This window comes from Culex pipiens, chromosome 1, assembly GCF_016801865.2.
Source record: "Culex pipiens pallens isolate TS chromosome 1, TS_CPP_V2, whole genome shotgun sequence".
NCBI classification, from domain to species: domain Eukaryota; kingdom Metazoa; phylum Arthropoda; class Insecta; order Diptera; family Culicidae; genus Culex; species Culex pipiens.
This window is the reverse complement of record NC_068937.1, coordinates 17496932-17511311: the sequence shown is the minus strand read 5'-3', so window position 1 is coordinate 17511311 and position 14380 is coordinate 17496932. Positions and strand designations below refer to the sequence as shown.

Genomic DNA, 14380 nt, shown 5'->3' with positions numbered 1-14380 from the left:
AAACTAAAAACTAAAAACTAAAAACTAAAAACTAAAAACTAAAAACTAAAAACTAAAAACTAAAAACTAAAAACTAAAAACTAAAAACTAAAAACTAAAAACTAAAAACTCAACTCTGAATTGACAAAATTGACAAAATTGACAAAATTGACAAAATTGACAAAATTGACAAAATTGACAAAATTGACAAAATTGACAAAATTGACAAAATTGACAAAATTGACAAAATTGACAAAATTGACAAAATTGACAAAATTGACAAAATTGACAAAATTGACAAAATTGACAAAATTGACAAAATTGACAAAAATTGACAAAATTGACAAAATTGACAAAATTGACAAAATTGACAAAATTGACAAAATTGACAAAATTGGGTCCTAAAATGAAGCTTAGATTGCTGATATTACTGTTTACAGCGATAAAGCTTATTTTTCTGAGTACAATGACCCTTTGTACGACCACAAAGAGTTTAAAATGGATTTTTAAATCAATTTTGAAAAATTAACCTCGCGGTCCTTCTTGACAGAAAAGTTCCTACTTGACAGCTCGTTCCAAGGGGACCATAGTTGATCCATAGAAAAAATGTTGTCTAGTCATTATTTATTTTTTGCATTAAAATGAAAAAAAGTAATCAGAAATGGTTTTAGATCGTGTTTTTTACTGTTGTACATAAAAATTGACATAGGGCTTTAGTACCCAATTGACAAAATTGACAAAATTGACAAAATTGACAAAATTGACAAAATTGACAAAATTGACAAAATTGACAAAATTGACAAAATTGACAAAATTGACAAAATTGACAAAATTGACAAAATTGACAAAATTGACAAAATTGACAAAATTGACAAAATTGACAAAATTGACAAAATTGACAAAATTGACAAAATTGACAAAATTGACAAAATTGACAAAATTGACAAAATTGACAAAATTGACAAAATTGACAAAATTGACAAAATTGACAAAATTGACAAAATTGACAAAATTGACAAAATTGACAAAATTGACAAAATTGACAAAATTGACAAAATTGACAAAATTGACAAAATTGACAAAATTGACAAAATTGACAAAATTGACAAAATTGACAAAATTGACAAAATTGACAAAATTGACAAAATTGACAAAATTGACAAAATTGACAAAATTGACAAAATTGACAAAATTGACAAAATTGACAAAATTGACAAAATTGACAAAATTGACAAAATTGACAAAATTGACAAAATTGACAAAATTGACAAAATTGACAAAATTGACAAAATTGACAAAATTGACAAAATTGACAAAATTGACAAAATTGACAAAATTGACAAAATTGACAAAATTGACAAATTGACAAAATTGACAAAATTGACAAAATTGACAAAATTGGCAAAATTGACAAAATTGACAAAATTGACAAAATTGACAAAATTGACAAAATTGACAAAATTGACAAAATTGACAAAATTGACAAAATTGACAAAATTGACAAAATTGACAAAATTGACAAAATTGACAAAATTGACAAAATTTTACTCAGAAAAATAAGCTATAATATCACAAATTTAAGCTTCATTTTAGAACCCAATTTTGCGAATTTTAGAAATTTCGAATTTTTTGACAATTTTGAGAATTTTGAGAATTTTGAGAATTTTGAGAATTTTGAGAATTTTGAGAATTTTGAAAATTTTGAGAATTTTGAGAATTTTGAGAATTTTGAGAATTTTGAGAATTTTGAGAATTTTGAGAATTTTGAGAATTTTGAGAATTTTGAGAATTTTGAGAATTTTGAGAATTTTGAGAATTTTGAGAATTTTGAGAATTTTGAGAATTTTGAGAATTTTGAGAATTTTGAGAATTTTGAGAATTTTGAGAATGTTGAGAATGTTGAGAATGTTGAGAATGTTGAGAATGTTGAGAATGTTGAGAATTTTGAGAATTTTGAGAATTTTGAGAATTTTGAGAATTTTGAGAATTTTGAGAATTTTGAAAATTTTGAGAATTTTGAGAATTTTGAGAATTTTGAGAATTTTGAGAATTTTGAGAATTTTGAGAATTTTGAGAATTTTGAGACTGTTGAGAATTTTGAGAATTTTGAGAATTTTGAGAATGTTGAGAATTTTGAGAATTTTGAAAATTTTGAGAATTTTGAGAATTTTGAGAATTTTGAGAATTTTGAGAATTTTGAGAATTTTAAGAATATTGAGAATTTTGAGAATTTTGAGAATTTTGAGAATGTTGAGAATTTTGAGAATTTTGAAAATTTTGAGAATTTTGAGAATTTTGAGAATTTTGAGAATTTTGAGAATTTTGAGAATTTTGAGAATTTTGAGAATTTTGAGAATTTTGAGAATTTTGAGAATTTTGAGAATTTTGAGAATTTTGAGAATTTTGAGAATTTTGAGAATTTTGAAAATTTTGAGAATTTTGAGAATTTTGAGAATTTTGAGAATTTTGAGAATTTTGAGAATTTTGAGAATTTTGAGAATTTTGAAAATTTTGAGAATTTTGAGAATTTTGAGAATTTTGAAAATGTTGAGAATTTAGATTTTCTGTATTTTCCGATTTTTTCTGAATTTTCTTAATTCTCTGAATTTTCTTAATTGTGTGATTGTAGGAATTTTCTAAATTTTCTTATTTTTTTAAATTTTCGGTTTTTTTAATTTTTAGAATTTGTAGTGATTGTAGCTGACCGTTAGTTAAGATATTGAATTCATTTCATTTTCAATTTTCTGAATTTTCAAACATGCTCATGCTTAATTGGGTCCTAAAATGAAGCTTAGATTGCTGATATTATTGTTTACAGCGATTAAGTTTATTTTTCTGAGTACAATGACCCTTTGTACGACCACAAAGAGTTTAAAATGGATTTTTAAATCAATTTTGAAAAATTTACCTCGCGGTCCTTCTTGACAGAAAAGCTCCTACTTGACAGCTCGTTCCAAGGGGACCATAGTTGATCCATCGAAAAAATGTTGTCTTGTCAAAAAAAATTGCATTAAAATAAAAAAAAAGTGATCAGAAATGTTTTTTAAGCGTGTTTTTTACCGTTGTACATAAAAATTTACATAGGGCTTTAGTACCCAATTAGCAGAATTATGTGTTTTTAATTTTCAGAGTTTTGTGAATTATAAGATTATTCAGAATTTTCGAAATTTTTGCACAGCTAAGTGATTGTAGTTAGGCCTTTTAAGTTCGTCGAACCAGTTGTGCCAGTTCGATTTTTTCAAGATCTGTCAGTCCAACATTGTTCATTGTTGAAGACAGGCACAAAGTTCTGTGCCTGTGTCTGCGTTCGACGAATAATTATGGTTGATACAGCTGTAATTGATAATCGCACTTTCCTGAGTTTCCACACTTTTTCATACGAATTTTTCAGTTCGACAACGATCTCCTAAAAAAAATGCAGTTCCATTTGAATTAACAAATCCGCTCTTCTTCCGAGAATTTTGGCTTGAGCATCGATTCGATTTCATGAATCGAGTCGAGGCTCGAGCCAAAATTCTCAGTGGGCTGTATCACTCCATTACTAGACTCAAACCCCGATGGTTTGACACCAACTGCTGTCAAACGTCAAACGGGGTCACTTTTTAGTTTGACACCCCTTTTACACGGAGTTCACACACACTACCAAACGTTTGTTGTGATAGTGTACGTGAGCGCCGTGTAAAAAGTGACAGTTCGCCACTTTTTAGTTTGATTTGACCAACCAACGGGTTACAAACTAAAAAAGTGTCAAACAAAAAAGTGACCAACCACCGGGGGTTGCGTGTATTGCATTTCTACCTCTAACACAAAACTGGGTAACTTCAAAGGTAATAGTTTTTGAACCCTTTTGCCTTTTTAACCCACTTTCATCCTTGTTCGCTCGATCGTTTTTAAAATCCCGCCCTGGTTTGATGATTGTTTTGACGTTTCTCCGTTGTCGAAAAACCAAAACAAAATTTGTTTGAACTTCGTTCCGGCGGTTCCGACTTTTTCGGATTTCTTTACAATTTTAAAGCTGATTCTTGAAGTGAATTTTACTCAAAAAGTGCTTCCCAAAAAATGGCAAAAGACTCCGCCGGCCCTTCACCCCCGAAAAAGCGCAAACACCCGGCTCCCCTATCCTACGAGAATCGCGTCCTGTTGGCCAAGGAACTGCTCCAGAACCATCCGGTCATCTGGAACCGAAAGCACCCCAAGTAACAATCTTGAAACCCTATTTCGAATCGATTTGTTTGATAGCATGAGTTACTTCCAGATTCCACACCAACTCCGCCCGCGACGCGGCCTGGACCGTGGTGGCGTCGAGGCTGCGCCTTGACCTGGAAGCCACCCGCAAGGAGTGGAAGCGCTTCATGAACATGCACTTTACGCGGCAACAGCGCCTTAGCCGGGGCGGCGCCCCGACCAAGACGACCCAGCTGCACCGGTTGCTGGACGGGTTGTTCCCGAAAGAGTCCGACTCCGAAGAGGTGGTGGAGGTGACCGTAAGGGGACTTCAGTGTGCGCTTTGTCTCAGGTGGACGAGTAATGGGGAGCTGTTTGAGATGTTTGAGGATATTTGTGGGGTGGTGCCCAAGGTTCGCACCGTTTTGGGGGTTTATTTCTGCGAGAAGTCGGTGGAGGGTCAGAAGATCTGCACGCTGTGCCGAGAGTTGGTTGAGTTGATGGAGGAGTTTCGGACGCTGTGTCAGTTGACAAATGAGCTGGGGCAGGAACGGGTTCGCATTCAGGTGCTGGACTCGGCGGACGCCGTCGGGTGGCGCTCGTGCGCCAGTAAGATTGCGAAGGTGTGCGATTCCGTGAGGTTGCAGCAGAGATTGGTGGATCGTGCAATGAAGCAGGACGCGGAAGATCCGGTCGGGATAAAGCTGGAAGTTGAAGAGGAGTGGGACTGGAAGGAGGAAGAAGACCGTCTGAAATTGTCCCCGGTTGAGGTCAAAAAAGAGGAGGAAAGTTCGTCGGATGAGGAAGATTCCTCGGACGACGAGGGCTCAACCGAATCTGAGAGTGAAGACGACAACACTCTCTACGAAGTGTTCAAAGTGGTGGACGGTGACGAAGATCCCTCCAAAATCAAATCCGAGCCCGAGGATAACGACGAAGTCGCAGTTGAACCCGACAAACCTCCCACCCCACCATCGCACCACAAATTCACCGCAGCGGACCGGCTCCGCTTCGCGCAGGTCTGCCACTCCCATCCCATCATCTGGAACCACCACGAACTCCCCAAAAACCGAGCCAACTCAAAAACCAACTCCCGGAACGCCGCCTGGGACGCGATCGCGGCCCAGTTCGACATCACGCGCGATCAGGCCAAGCTCGAGTACAAACGGTTGCGCAACATCCACGCGGGTCGCGGATCGCGACTCGCCTCCGGCGAGCTGCGCTCGGACGATTACCTGATTGTGGATCCGCTGTTTGGGGTGCTGTGTAAGATGATGGGATCGCCGACGGTGGCGGGGAAGGAGGTCTCTGGTAAAGATAAAGCTAGGAAGAACACTGCCAAACAGCCGAAGCGGCGACAGCAAAGGGTGCGGACGAACGGGGAAAGGAAGGAGCGCCACCGGATGGATTATGAGTGGAGTTTGCGGTTTGCGAAGGAAATTGACAAGCTGGAGCCGTTCTGGAACGTGAATCATGCGGAGTAAGTTGAACTGTCTGAGCCAAAATCCGTGTTGTTTGACATGTCGGAAGGCATATTAGCCATTTTAACGTAAAATTACAATATAATCGCATATCCCATGAATTTTACGTAAAAACCCAAAATATGACCAAAACTCGATATTTTGACACTTTTGCTCAATTCGACGGTAACATTTCAAAAGGCATCATGTACATTTTGACACTTTCTGGGTTATTGCATATTCTAAAAGTACTCCTAATAAGCTACCTCTCCACCAAAAATGAGCAAAAGTTACTTCAGTAAAGTCTGTTTAATAATGATTTTAAATAAAGTAACATAAGCAAAATCTCTGCCATCAGCAGTCCCTGTTTATACAGCCCTGTCAACCTGTCAAACAAAAGACTACATAAACCTCGCGACGAAAAAAAAGCATCATGAACAAAGCGCCATGTACATTCGGCGAAGAAAAACGAATCATAACAAAGCGTACCCCTCAATGACAGCAGGGTGATATAGACGTTGGTGATTTCAAAAGGAGTTATGTTTGTTTTTCTTAAATAAAACGACGGAAATAATGTTTTATTGAATTTAGATGATCAAGTATCAATGAAAGCAAGGTTTTTCATCGTTTGTTATCATTAGAACATCTTATTTTGCTTTTATATTAAAATGGGAATTGAAAATGGATGCTCAACATTCAAATGCGTTTTTCTCAAAACGCATGGTTTGTACATGATGCTTTTTGAAATGTTGGCGTCGAATTCTGATAGAGGGTTCAGAGTCCACTGTATATTGGACAAGTTTCAAATTTCGTAAGGGTGGTCCATTCACTTTTCCCTTGAAAATTATATACCTAACTGGAACTTCCGGAGCAACACGAAAAAAGGTCGGGTATCTAAAATATCTGTGGTCTCAACATTCAAAATTTAAAAACAGTCCATAAGTGCCCATTTTGATTCAAAATATGGAAATAAACGTTATGCGATGTGTTCTTAGTTATCAACTGTTGGTACAAGTTTTTTTCAATGAAAATTTGAATCTTTAGCAATACAATTAAAACTAGAAATAAAATTTGCATTGGCCTTATTTTTTAAATGTGTAGAATACAGTCCAGACTCAATAATCCGAAGATTCGATTGTCCGAAGGTTTGTATGGGACTTCGGATAATCGAATCACGAACAAAAAAATCGTATTTTTTTGTTTTCTTGTTTTTAACATCAAATTCGAATTCTGTGATCCGATTTGAGTCAAATTAGAATGTTTGATTACCGTAAAAATTACAAAATTCATTTTTTCAATACTTCATCACCGCCATTTTAGCCGCCATCTTGGATTAAAAAATTTTAAATCACTTTAGAGTAGTTCATGAGTCATACTTAATCCCAACAATCAAAAATAAGGCAACGAAAAAAAATCGTGATTCGATTATCCGAAGTATCAATTATCCGAAGTGATTTTTTCCGAGGATAATCGTGTCTGGACTGTATTTTGGACATAAACTTTGAAAAATATTTGCAACGGCCTTAATGGAATTATAGAAATTTATAGATTTGTTTATCTTTAATAATTTTAGGTACTTTAGTAATATCAAGCAAGTTTTTAATTTTTAAGCAGTTTAGAAATTTTGGAAACTTTCGATACTTAATTAATTAATTAATTTGATAACTTATTTAAGTAATTTGAAGAAATTTGAGCTTTTTTTCTCAACTATCTTGTAAATTTTGCAATGAAAATTTGTAGGAAATTTTAGAAGTTTATTTAATGCATTTTAGAATTTAAATCTCAATTTAAGAAAATTTTGGAATTTTAGCAATACCAGATGAGTTTTAAGAAAATTTGGAATTTTAAAATATTTAGGATCTTTTGAAATCAAAACAAAATTTGAAGTAATTTTTTTATATCACGGTTTTTTTTTTAATTTTGAGAATTTTGTGATTTTTTTTTATTTTAAAATTTGTAGGAATTCTAGAAACTTTAAACCGTATTGGGAATTTGGAACATTTATAAATTTAGAAAATATTTCTAGATTTTCTGGAACCTGAAGAATTTTTGAAAATTTCGTTATTTTAGTTTTCTAGATACATTAATTACTTCAGAAAAATGTTTTTTTTTTCATTTTTTTTACAATATAAAGAAATTTAGAAATTTTTAAGAAGCTATAGAATATTTAACAAATTTAGGTAATTTTCAAATGTTTAATTTTTTTAGGAAATTATAATTTTATTTTTTATGAACTAGGCCTATGCAAATATTTTTCAAAGTTTTTGTCGCATAGGGAGCGTTTTTTTATTACGTAGCGCAAAAAATCGGTTTACGAGCACGTGGTTTCAAGCTTTCAACAACTGTCAGTCATTTCAATTAAGTCAGATTCGCTCATTCCATTTAGCGAATCCACTCTGTATTTTGAGTTTGTAATAATTATGCTAATTATGCCATGCTGTAGAGCTAACAATTTGATTTGAGTTATTTCAAAATTTTCTAATTTTCTTGGAATGATAAAGATTTTTGGCTTTTTTATTGCAGATTTTTTTTTATTTTTTTTTTAGGTCTTTTAGAAAATATCTTGTTAAGATCCCATTTTCTAGTGATAATTTTATCAAATTCGTGTTCCTGAGTCAATTTTACAATAGAAACATGCATAGAAATGACAGGGTGGCCACTCAAGTCGGGAAATCGGGAAAACGTCGGGAATTCGTCAAAATCCGTCAAAAATCGGGAAAAGTCTGTAATCTGTGATTTTTTTAATCAAAAATTCGGGAAATATCGGAAATCCCAAGCATACTGATTTGAAAATTATTTTCTTTTTAAACGAATTTCTAATTTTTTTTTTCTAAAATCATTGAAAAATGATAACAGCAATCATGTTTTTAAGCGTTCTTTGAAATAAAATAAAATTTTAAATTCAGATATCTTCAACTTTTTCTCATTTTCATTTGAAAAGAAGTATCAAAAACTATACGTTTGCCAAAAAAAAAATAAGTATTGTTAAGCTTACGGTTATTAGGGTATTTGTCCCTATTTTGGGCCTAGTACCTATATTGAGCCTACCAAACTTAATTTGACGAAAATGTGCATTCCACCGTCAATTTGCAGAAAACTGCCACTTGGAAATGATACTTTCTGTCATTAGCTTCAGTTTGGTGGGCAAAAATAATTCACTATTTCCTTTTAAATAGGAAAAAACGGAATTAACATATCACTCGTCAATTTTTTTGTGGAAAATTACTAGTTGCCCATTAGGTCCAAAATTTTCACCACTTTTGCTTACCACTTGTTGACACTCAGCGTCACGGCTTTCATCACTCGGCTCACAAATGAGAGCCTTCCCCCAAATCTCAAACTACCAGCAATAGCTTTTTATTGGCGGTTAGCATTATCACGTTTCAAAAAACAATCACTAAACTGACACCAATCAATTATATTCTTAATCAAAGTTACTATTTAATTTCGGAGACGATGGCCATAGAGTTATCTACGTGCGCATGTATTGCGTGTACGTACACGAAAAAAAGTGAGGTTAAATTTTGTACCGGCCAGCAAAACAAATGGTGTGCTAGTGTGTGTGAGATCGGGCTTAGATAGCTCTATTGGACACTTCTACAAACTGTGACAGTGTGTGCGCGCCTTTCACATCTCAAAGTCCTTACTCGCGTAGTACGGGTTAATTATTTGGCTGCGCAACAAATATTTAATTAATATTAAAGCTCATAAATTAATGAAATAAATTATGCTCTTTCAATTTATGCACGTAATTAAACTGTTACTGGTTAAATCAATCACGATTTAGCCTGTTTGGTGACCGTACTTTTTGGGGCTGAACTGTACGAGCTAGGGCTGAACCGTACGTCAAAAAAGTTCGCCACGTGCTTCGAGATTTCAACCAATCAGAATGTAGGCCGAAAATAACACAAAGAAGGTCGTATGCTAGAAGCAATATCCCCAAAAAGGGGCAAAAAGTGTTTTAGTTTTTCGTGCTTTTACAGCGATATTAGGCAATTTTATCAAAATGTTTATTATGTACGAGCTTAAGCATTAAAAAACCAACTTATGCATGTAAAACAAACTAGGCTGCCGATAGCAGCCTTTGAGAATACATCAAATTAAAAGTGCGCTCCGCTTAGTAGGCCCAAAATAGGGACAAATACCCTATCTAGGTTATTATTCAAAGACTTATTGTTTATGTTTCTAATCTGAATTAAAATAATAAGTAATGAGTTTCTGTTGTTACGAACATTGTCAATCGTTAAATTTTTTAAATGCATTTAGATTTTTTTGACTTTTTATAAAGAGTTTTTTGTTTGAAATTATTCTTTAGATTGGCCTATTATTTGCGCTTCTGGAAAAGTCGGGAATAGGTCAGGAATTTGAAAATGGGATTTGAGTGTTCACCCTGAAATGAAATACCATTTACAATACGAAAGTGTGAGATCAAAACGACTCGCTCTCAAGAATTTTTGAAACTAATGGATTTTGAAATGTTAAACATTTTAGTAATTTTAGAAAATTTAGCAATGTTAAAACTTAAGTGATTTTAGAAATATTATTTTTTTAAAGTTTAAGAATTTTACATTTTTGTTTAATTTGGATTTACTTATAAAATTTAGGTTATTTAGATTTTTTCAATAAATTTATTCCAGCCACACCCGCCCCACCATGACCAAGCTGCTGTCCTCGCTGGCCGCCACGATGCAGTGCGACGTGGCCACCGTCCGACGGGAGTGGAAACGCTTCGGCGAGATGCACCGTCGCAAGTTGGTGGGCCAAGCCCGAGGCAAAAAGTCCCGTTCAACTGTCAACGCCACCGCGTCAGACGACCCACTCCAGACGCTGCTGGACAAGTTCTTCGCGTACAAAACGTTGGAAGCGGATGGCGACGGCGGCGGCCGTCTCAAGTCCCGCTTTGACTCGGAAGGTTGCGTGGCGCGGGAGCAGCGGGGTGTCATCCGGTACGTGAAGGTCTGCGAGGAGTGCGGCAAACACGTGGAACGGTCCGTCTTTGAGGCGCACATGAACCGGCACCGGGGCGTCAAACCGTACGGGTGTCGGTTCTGCGAGGGAAGGTACACGACGCGGGTGAATCGCGATCGGCACGAGAACATTTATCACACGCGGGAGGGGTTTGACATTGAGTGTGACGCGTGTGGGGAGCGGTTCCGGCATAAGAGCAGCTTGGCGTTTCACTACGCGGTGCGGCACAAGAGCGCGAACGTGCCGTGTGGGATCTGCCAGAAGGTGTTTAAACATGAGTGAGTCTCAAATTACGAAAGAATTAAAATTCTCATCAATTAATAAATTTGTATCTTTCAGTCGTCACTTGGACTTTCACATGCAGAAGCAGCACTCGGTTAAACTGACCAACTACCGGAAGTCGATGGCGGCGAAGGCGGTGAAGGGTTAGTAGGGTGAAGGTCAACTCCGCCAAGCGGAAAGTACAAAGTAAGAAGAGAGTCTAAAAGACTGGTTAATCTAGGTCTATCTGCAGAGCAGATGGCGGAAATAAGTATTATGATGATTATGGAATTATGATTTGTTATTTTTTTTTTTGCCAGAAAAAAGCCATGTTTAAAATGAGTGCAGAAAATAAAGAAATAGTAAAAAAAAAAAACACTGAGATTTTACGTTTTACGCATTTCACATAAGTGCAGTCCATTATTCGGGAAAGGCAGATGACCTCATTTTAATCCTAATATACGAAATCAACATTCTCTTATTTTTTTATTCTGAAAATGTACCGGCATCTACCAGACTTGGAATGACTTGATCCTAGCTGTCCCACCTCGCACCGCAAAAAAAAAAAAATACCGGCATCTAGGACAAATCGGAACAACTACAATTCAAATTACAATTACAAACCATTTCATCATCATCTGGATGAAAAAGTGTTTCAATAAGAATTTTACATCAGTCCAGTTGATTTGCAAACATTATTGCTTTTTCAAAATATCTACGTTTTTTTCTCAAACAAAATCTTTCACTGAAAATCAAAATATTTTTAAACATGTTCAAACATGCTTAATATAATTATAAACTAAGGAAAATGCAATTCAAATTGTTTTCAGTTTATTAGACTTCTATTGAAATTTTGTTGTTTTTTGGGACGATTTTGCAGGGGAGTGAACCTAAACTTTTTTTTTAGATTTGACTAAAAATATTCTTAAACTTTGAATTTTTAAGTTAAAATCTAGATTTTTTAAAAGGGCATTGGGGAAATTTTCGTATGTTTGGCAGGATAACCTAACACCATCGAATTTGCTCGTTTTCACTATTTCAACAACTTATTTTGTAAAAATGGTGATAGAAACTTGCTTGCTCACTTCCTTTTAAAGTATTTAACACACGATTTGAGTTTAAAACGCTTTTTTATTAGCTTTAATTGAACGTCAAAGTGCTGATATGTCAACATTAGAGGCACGATGGAATTAGATGCTGGTCTCCTATAAGCTATATGTTATATGTTTATAAAGCCTTGTCAAAAATTCTACAAATATTCACAAAAAAAAAATCAAAAAATTGATGTTTTGAAAAATTTTAAAAATATTTATATTGTTAGAAATTTTAAATCTTAACAATTTTTAAAAATTGCGAATCTTGATATTTAAAAATTTAAGAACTTTTAAGACTCAATATTTTTTTAAAAACATAAGATATTTTACAAATTTAGTTTTTTCGCAATTTCGCAATTTTTCAGTGTAAGAACGGGCCTTGACCGATCTTATGCACCAGGTTCCCGACGAACACGCACTGCCCTTACACCTACATCTCACCCTTGCTCTGAGTCAGTACGAGCAACACGCTAGAACACGCTTTGAGTGTTCGTGCCAGGCATGCACACCTTCTTTTCCGGTTACGCATTTTAACTCGGCCGGGGGTGGTACATTACGTAGGGTTTGATGTAAGTATAAGCGCCTAACCATTTATAGTGTGCCTATCAATTTTCACTAAAGCAAGTACTGTTTTATTTTTAGTTTGAATTCAAAAACTAATTGTTATTTACTGTGTATTGTTTTCTCCTGAAATCTTTCCTATTGTTGAGTCGTGTTTATCTGTTGCTATTTCTTTTGTCGCGGTGTTTTGTTACAATATTTTGGTCCTAAGCATTTTAGAAATGTTTTTCAAAAGTACAATAGTAATATTAGTAGCGATTGTCCACGCTCCATACAAAAAAAAATGTTTTGTATGGAAAATGTCCACGAGGGGAGGGGGTCTGAGATAGAGATTTCAAAACAGTGTCCACGTGGTTTATGAATGGTCCCTATGGACCATGCCCGCCCTACAATAAAGTTTCCATAACATTTATAAATGCTTCCTTATTCTTTAAAAAAAATTAAAAATCCAACAATTGTTTCAGAATTTAGAAAATACGAAAAATCAAACATTTAAGATTCCGAAAATAAAAAAAAATAAACAAAGATTCTAATCTAATCTAACCCTAGCGAAAAAAATAAATAAACAAAGATTAAATTTTTTTTATATATTTTTTCTTTATATTTTTTTAGGATTATCAAAGTAAAAAAATAAAAAAATAGAAACTTATATTTTTAGGAAATTCAAAAAAAAACCTTTTTTTAATTTTAGGCCGTTGCAAATATTTTCCAAAGTTTATGTCGTTCCTCTCTTCAAAATTTGTCCAAAAAATCAGAGGGCTTGGAAATTTCAATGGAAATAGAAGTCTAATCAATTCTCGCAAAAATAAAATTTTCGTCAATAAGGCTTTCTAGGCCCAGTGAAAAAAATATAATTTAACCCAAAAATGACGAACTTCTCGCCACAGTGTCCTGATGCAAACAATGATCGAGCTCGAGCTGTCGCAGCCCTGCGAAGTATGTTGGCTGACATATCAGGCGGCCAGTCAAAAAAACCAACTAGAAGTTGCCTGACAAAAAACTTTCGCTAGAAAGAGATAGGAAACCTGATGCAAACAAAGCTCCAGCTGTAATGTAAACATACTTTGAATGTGTTGGTAAATTTCTGACTAGAAAGCCTTATACTTAGAAACTTATGATTGCAAAACAAATGGATAGAAGTTTAATGCTTTTTAAAACACTTTTCTCATTCAAATGCTGAAAACGTGGCCTGTAATTTAAATTTTATAAATTTTATTTCCAGAGAAAAAGGTTAAAATTGCTTTAAACGAATCGAATTTAAAAAAGTCTACATTGTTCGTTAAATATTAAAAATATGTGAAATTTAAATAGTTTTGTTTTTGTAATACATTGAAAACATTATAGGGGAAATTTGCCCATTTTAATCACTCTGAGCCGTTCGACCAATTCTCATCACTTTTCCGGTTTTCCGCTATTAAATCAACATTTTCAGATGTATCAACAATTGAAAGTTCCTTGCTATCTTTGTTTGAGCTATTTATTACTTTGGAACAGTCAAAAACACTTTATGAAAGCTGTAATTCATAATCAAAGTGCTGATAGGCTGATAATAGAAATATGCTGAGAAAGGGTATAGTTCCCCTATTTTTAATTTTTTTTTTCAACAAGTTTGAAAACCAAAACTACAATTCTAGAGTTTTTTTTTTTTTTTTTTTTGAAAAGGTCCTATAAACCAAATTTTTGGGTGTTTCTTAAACCGCCATGAGTCAGGGGTATTCAAAAACACCCAAAAAGCAAAAAAATAAAATTTGGTTTATAAGACCTTTAAAAAAAACTCCAGAATTTCTCGTTACCGTGCAGCCATCATGATGATGGCACACTGATCATCAGTGTGTGGCTGGTGGTTGTTTGTTTCCAACCGGGCGGGATCTATGCAATTTGACAGTAAAATTG

At 34.4% G+C, this 14380-nt stretch overlaps 1 protein-coding gene across 1 annotated transcript; it reads left to right on the top strand.

Annotated features, from left to right (window-relative positions):
• Positions 1 to 3929: 3929 nt before the first annotated feature.
• Positions 3930 to 11150, top strand: LOC120421424 (uncharacterized). The gene is made up of 4 exons (XM_039584636.2): positions 3930 to 4175; positions 4235 to 5623; positions 10241 to 10849; positions 10911 to 11150. The coding sequence occupies exons 1-4, from the start codon at positions 4039 to 4041 to the stop codon at positions 10999 to 11001; spliced, it is 2226 nt and encodes a 741-aa protein (XP_039440570.1). The 5' UTR covers positions 3930 to 4038; the 3' UTR covers positions 11002 to 11150.
• The last annotated feature ends 3230 nt before the right edge of the window (positions 11151 to 14380 follow it).